The sequence below is a fragment of the Hydra vulgaris genome, chromosome 02 (assembly GCF_038396675.1).
Source record: "Hydra vulgaris chromosome 02, alternate assembly HydraT2T_AEP".
Taxonomy (NCBI): domain Eukaryota; kingdom Metazoa; phylum Cnidaria; class Hydrozoa; order Anthoathecata; family Hydridae; genus Hydra; species Hydra vulgaris.
The window spans coordinates 27,773,609-27,780,389 of NC_088921.1; the positions used below are offsets into that span (position 1 = coordinate 27,773,609).

The 6,781-nt window shown below is 27.0% G+C and overlaps 1 protein-coding gene across 1 annotated transcript; it reads left to right on the forward strand.

Moving 5' to 3' along the window:
* The first annotated feature begins 420 nt into the window (after positions 1 to 420).
* LOC100203208 (L-threonine ammonia-lyase) lies at positions 421 to 6,407 on the forward strand. The gene is made up of 7 exons (XM_065790466.1): positions 421 to 626; positions 4,112 to 4,308; positions 4,457 to 4,587; positions 5,013 to 5,164; positions 5,608 to 5,700; positions 5,776 to 5,848; positions 6,014 to 6,407. The coding sequence occupies exons 1-7, from the start codon at positions 455 to 457 to the stop codon at positions 6,186 to 6,188; spliced, it is 993 nt and encodes a 330-aa protein (XP_065646538.1). The 5' UTR covers positions 421 to 454; the 3' UTR covers positions 6,189 to 6,407.
* Positions 6,408 to 6,781: the final 374 nt, after the last annotated feature.

Below are 6,781 nucleotides of genomic sequence, written 5' to 3' on the forward strand. Positions count from 1 at the left end.
AATAAATACAGTTCAATAAAAGTTCTTACCCTAATTTGGGTATACAATTTTTTTTCTTTCAATTATTTTAATTCTTTAATAGTAATTACGCTATTAGAATACTAATAGCGTAATTACTATTGTATACTAAGTATATAAAAAATTAAGTATAAAAGTAATTCTGACAAAATATATTATACAAAGGTTAAATGAATTATAAGAATTGAATCAAAATTTAAAAAAAATTTGATAATAGTTTTATATTTAATGATATGGTAATTCAAATTTTTTGTAAGTTTAATTTTATCAGTTTTTGTTATTTTAATAATAAATAGATTTATACTTGTTCTGTAATAGTGCATACTAATAGTTGTTTCATAATATTTTATAATAATTTGATTTCATAATAATTTTTTAATTGTGTATAATAATAATAGTTTTTTCAGTTTTCTATGTTTAGGGTAATTTCATTATCATGAACTGTATTACTCTTGGCTCTCTTCAATTGTTGAGAGAGGAAATGAAAAAACATCCAAACCTTTGCTTTGTTACGCCTACTTTGTTGGGTTTAGAACAACAGTTGCAAAATGAATTACCTGTTAAGATTAAATCTTTATCTATTAAATTGGAGTCTATGCAATGCACAGGTATGTAGTTATTTATTGGGATATGCATTTAAGATGTTTTCAATATTTTTCTTATATATTCACACACCTTTTTGGTTATAAAAAAAAACACTCTACCTCTGCACCACTACCACATTTAATGTTTTTTAATTCAATTTCCAACTTTCTGACATTTCTGAATTTGTTTAAAATCATTATTGTGTTCAAAAACATTGACATTGTACATTGTTAAAATTTACAAAGATATGTCCATGAGGAGGAGACTAGTAACTAACTAATCTAACTGATGTCATAAAAAACATTTCCAGAAAACATAGTAATTCATACAATTTGGTAATACAAGTATTGGATAAAATTAAGAGCCTAATATTACAAGATGTTTTCATGTTTATTCTCTGTTTCTCTAAAACATTTTTACTGATTTTTTAGTCCACTTAAAACTCAAATATTTTTATACTTAGAATTGATAAAAATACAAATAAATAAAAAGGATAGAACAACTCAGTGTGATGATTAAATTCACTAATAACAACTATATTGGCTGGAGAGATAAAGAAAAAATTAGGCTGAAAAATAAAGGGAAAATTGATCAATTTGATCACAAACAACATTAAAAAGAGTGCCGTTTAGGGAAGATAGAGAAAAATAAAAACAAAAATAACAAGATGATTGAGTCAAATAAAATATAAAAGATTATTCAGAGGTATTTTAGGATTCAATTTGTAACAAATCTGTCAACAGACATATAAGTATATTACCAGGATAATTGCAATCAACACTATGATCCGAAGATAAAACAGCCAAATTTCAATTAGTCTTACAGTGAGCAAGTAGCTCTGGGGATTTTTTTAAAAGATATGATTTCAAAAAGTCATTTTTTAAAACGAATTAATGAAAAGTTACTTTGAAGACAAAAAATATTTGTAAAAGATAGAATTACTTAATTCGGTCATATTGGAAGTTTTTTGTTTGCTTATTTTTTAACTTTATTTATGTTTTAAGTAAATAAGTTTAATCATAGATAGTGTAAGACATAATAAAAGATAAGTTACGCAGTTTTCCTCATCCTTCTAATCAATTTGAAGTCATAAAAAGGGCTTCTTATGTGGCCTTGACAACTCTCACCAAAAGTACTCACACCTAATGGCAGCTTCATCTGATTCAGCTTGAACCTTTTCTATTCTTTCCTTATCTCAGATTATTGTATCATTAACACAAACTTTTTGTTATATTTTAAAGACAATTGTGAAAGTCAAATTATCAAAAGCAATAATAGTCCAAGCAAAAATGCTTGAGGTACACCACTAAAGACATTTTTCCACGCAGAGACAACATTACCTTGTTTGACGTCTTTGGCATCTACTACTAAAAATTTTTTTCAGTTCCTTTACAAGTTCCAATTTTTAGAGCAACAAACATTTGTTATCCTCCACTGGAAGATCTACCATATAGATAAGCTCTCAAGATAGGCTCTCCTCCACTTTTCTGCCAAATATAACTTGTTTTATGAAGTGTTAGTTGAAAGGTAGGCTCTCCTGAACAGAAGAGCAAATTTATTTTATTAACAAATTCTTAAGGAATCATAAAAACTATAAGTGAATTTAAGAAGTGAATTTAAGGGTTCTCCAAATTAATGCAGAGGCTACAATTAATGTAGTAATAATTAAATGGAGCTGCAAGGTTTGCGTGGAGAAAAAAAAAGTTGTGGTTGTAGACTTAAAATGTTATTTATATTAGCAAATGTATGGGCATATCGATTTAAAGAGATGCATTTAACACAATTATGCAAATCATTGGAAATCTTTAGCTGAAAATTATTTTTAAAAAAATAATCGGAGATGCTGAGAAAAGGTGTTGTTCTGAGGGTTGAGCAATGATTTTTCACAAGAATTTTTTCTTGATTTTCCACTTATTTAGACCTACAGAAATTGTTATATAACGCAATTAATGAAGCTATAAAAAAGGGTAGAATACTAGACATTAAAGTCAGAGATACTATAGCGGCTGGTTTAGCTCCTCATTTTGTTATTAAACGTATTTAAGTAATTGTCATTAAATTAATTATATTTTATATTTAGATTATTATACATTTTTTTTTGACTGAAGCTTAAAAAAGACTTTTTTCAAAAAAATTTCTATTTCAGTGGAGGGACTATTCTGATTTAAAACTTTTATTTGATCCAAATAATAGTTAATACATATTAAACATTTTTGTTCAATTCTTGTTTGAATTTGAATTCTATAAGATAAAATTATATTCATTAACGTAGCGATCAGTAGGAAAATACACAATATTGTTGGTGAGTATGTTTTATTTTTATTATGTATACATATCCAAAAGGTAGACATATTCCGAGCTCAAAATAAGACTGAGTTTGATAAACATAGACAGGACCAAGGCTAGAATCATTACAGTCTTTAAGTACGCAAATATTGTGAGGCATAAATGTTGATACATTCTAAAAAATATTGTTTTTATTTAAAATTCATGTTACATTATATATATATATATATATATATATATATATATATATATATATATATATATATATATATATATATATATATATATATATACCTCTTTACATGCTGATACTTAAATCCTCTGCTTCGTTGTTGCTTAACATACCCATGCAACCTTAGTCTTCTCTAATGAACTACATCCAATTCACTCACTTTTTTATTCTCTGTCAAAGATCATTGCATCTTTCCTTGTCTAGTTAGAGTGACACCGCACATCCATCTGATCATTTTCTTCAAAGCTGCCTTGACTGGAATAAAATGTTGGCTTAACAAAACAGAATTAATTTCCAATAACAGTGCAATCAATTAAGGCAAACTATAGTTAAATGTATAAAAGGGATGTCTTTTTGTATTAATTAAATCATAAGATAAGTTTATAGTTAAACAATCTTCGGTTAAAAATTATTTAGTCTTTGGTGTTTCAATTTCGGAACTCATCCCTACTAAAGTTTGTATAAATAAGAAAGGATATTGTATGCCACCATATAAATAAATTTTAATATATAGTGTATTTTAAATTTTTTCCTAGACCCTGCTATCAAACCCAGCTAGATCTTTTAATTTTGTCAGTGCAAAACTATAGTGCAGTATTGTAAAATAAACAATTTATAATAAATGAATAAAATTTATGTTTAAAGAAAAATGTTTCTCTGAGGTAAACAAAAGTTTACTTAAGAGAAATATTTGATTTTGATTAAGGTACCAAATAAATATGGCGGTCATGCTTAACAAAAATATTTTTATTGTTTTGAAAACAAAAAAAACAATTTACATATTAATTGATCCTAATGCAATTTTCAAAAATGAGCAAATAAAGATCTACAAAATTAATAAGAAGGTGGGGCAGGGGCGGGGCGGGAGGGAATTAATTTGGCACCTCAAAATACTTATATTTTAACGAATTAAAGTACTCAGTTCTAGCATCTTATTCAAGTGATATATGACTTTTATACAATATATATAATTTTTTGTTTAAACAATAGGTTCTTTTAAAGCAAGAGGGGTTCTTGCTCAATTTTTGGAATTGTCTACTGAAGATTGCAAAAATAAACGAATATTAGTAACAATGTCTGCAGGTAACTATGGAAAAGCTTTTGCTTACATATCAGGTGTAGAATATATGCCAGCTGTAGTATGCATGCCTGAAAGTGCTCCTGAAGATCGTAGAGAAACTATTAAAGTAAGTTCTTAACTGATTTTAATTTTTTGTTAACTTAATTTTTAAGAAAACTGATTAATATATTATAGATTAGTTATAATATATGACTATTATTGTGTGATAATTTATTGCAAAAAATTTTATTTTTAATATTTTACAACAACTTTAGTCATTTGGAGCAAAAGTTTTAGTATGTTCACGTTCTGAACTAATGGACACTGTTAATAATCATGTTAAAAACCACAACAGTCTTTTTTTACACTCCTTCGATGACATTCAGTTGATAAAAGGACATGCCAGGTTTATTTGTTTGAATTTTTTTATGTGTTTTTTAAGTTGATGGCTTTAAAATTATTTGTTTGTTAAATCAATCAACTACATAACCAATTAGCCACATATATAACCGCACAATCAATAATCCACTTAACCAGTTAACTACACAATCAATCAACCACATATCGAATAATCAATTAACCATGCAATTAATCCACACAACCAATCAACCCTTGTTAGGGGTAATTGATTTTGTAGTTAACTGTCAACCTTATTAATTTTACTCAATCATGTCAAACTTATAAAATGATTTGTGTGTACATTAAAATGATACAACATTAGGTTTCGATTCTGATTTTCGAAACATTTTTCTTACACATGTTTTTAGTCTTGTGAACATAATCTTATTAGTCAATTTTCAAAATTCAGTTATCAAAATATTTCATTAAAAGTGCTGGTTTGGAGCTAGTTGAACAGTTGCCAAAAGAACCAGATATAATTGTTGTTTGTTGTGGAGGCGGTGGTTTTTTAGCTGGAGTATCTCTTGCTGTACGACTTTATGGGTGGACTTCTACAAAGATATATGGTGTTGAACCAGATGCAGGTCATTATTTTTAAGCAAGAGTTTAAAAAATTGTAATAACAAATTTAATGTTTGACATTTGTCTAGCAAAGTATTTAAAATTCATGTTTATATATAGTTGTACTGTAATTAATACTAAGTCTTATAAATTTACTTTGACTTTGTATTAAATCTATTTTGAATATAAGTAATTTATCTTAAATTATTTTATCTAAAAGTTATATTTTTAATATAAATTTAATACCCTTATATAAAAATTGTTTATATAAAAATAATTACATTATAATTAAAATATTGAGTGTATGAACGTCTCTCTCTCTCTCTCTCTCTCTCTCTCTCTCTCTCTCTCTCTCTCTCTCTCTCTCTCTCTCTCTCTCTCTCTCTCTCTCTCTCTCTCTCTCTCTCTATATATATATATATATATATATATATATATATATATATATTCAATGTTTATTATATAGCACCTACAATGTATGAAGCTATAAAAAATGGTAGAATACTTGAAACTAAAGTTAGAGATACTATAGCGGCTGGTTTAGCACCTCCTTTTGCTGGTGATTATTTCGGATTTTAGTATTTCATTTTGACTTTACCTTAAAAAACCTTCTTGCAAAAAATTACTTTTTTAGGAGAGATCTGCTTTAATATAGTAAAAGAGCATGTCAATGGTATTTTGTTGGTTACTGACGACGAAATAATAAGGTTTTTTATTTAGTAGAAGTCTTCAATCATAAAACTAAAGTAATATTTAATAATTTTATAGTAGTTATTATTTTTAGTAGGTAATATATTGGTATAATATATAATATAGTTATTTTTTTTTTAGTTGTTTTATATATTAAAAGCTTTTTATGTGTATTCTTCTAGATCAATGGCTTTGTTGTATAAAATTGGGCTTGTTGCAGAGCCTTCTGGAGCGGCCTCATTTGCCGCTCTTCTTTCAAATAAAATTCCGGATTGTGAGCATAAAGATGTGGTGCTGATTTTGACAGGTGGAAATATAGCTTCAAATGCTTTAAATTCGCTGTTAAATCCAACGTAATTGGTGTTTTTATTTTTATTTCTAACATTTGGAAGTATTAAATTGTAAAAGAAACATTTTTGTAAATGGATTCGTTAAGGGTTAATGGTGATAATGGTGCTTGAAGTGGAAACTAATAATAACGGTGGTAATGGTGTTTGAAGTGCAAAATAATAATATGCTAATATTTTTTTTCATTTACTTTTCTTCTATTAAATTTATTTCAGAGTTTTTATTTCATTTCTCCTTTAAGTTTATTGTTTCTCCTTCTAGTATATATTTCCCCTTCTAATATATTGTTAATAATATATATTTTTAATTTGTGCTCTTATTTTGTTTCTATTTTCAATATGCTGTTACACCGGGGCAAACAAACCGGGAATCTAGGTAAAAGGTTGGTAATGCTTTAATCTTATTTCCGAAAAAAAAAAATGTCAATATAAAGATTTCTTATGAGCCAAAGTAAATTTATTTTATTAACCGTAAGTAAGGCAGCGGGAAAAAATTTTTTTAGCGCATTGAAATGACTTAAAACACATTTAAGAGCAACTATGGCCCAAGACTTTTAAGTGAGAAATAAGTTGATTTTTTTGCTGCGCTACTCACAGTTTGCA

Excerpts from the sequence above, each read along its gene's own strand:
- LOC100203208 (XM_065790466.1), top strand. The coding sequence starts at position 455 with ATGAACTGTATTACTCTTGGCTCTCTTCAATTGTTGAGAGAGGAAATG. Across the intron at positions 4,309-4,456 it reads ATCGTAGAGAAACTATTAAA|TCATTTGGAGCAAAAGTTTT; the intron begins GTAAGTTCTTAA and ends CAACAACTTTAG. Across the intron at positions 5,849-6,013 it reads ACTGACGACGAAATAATAAG|ATCAATGGCTTTGTTGTATA; the intron begins GTTTTTTATTTA and ends GTATTCTTCTAG.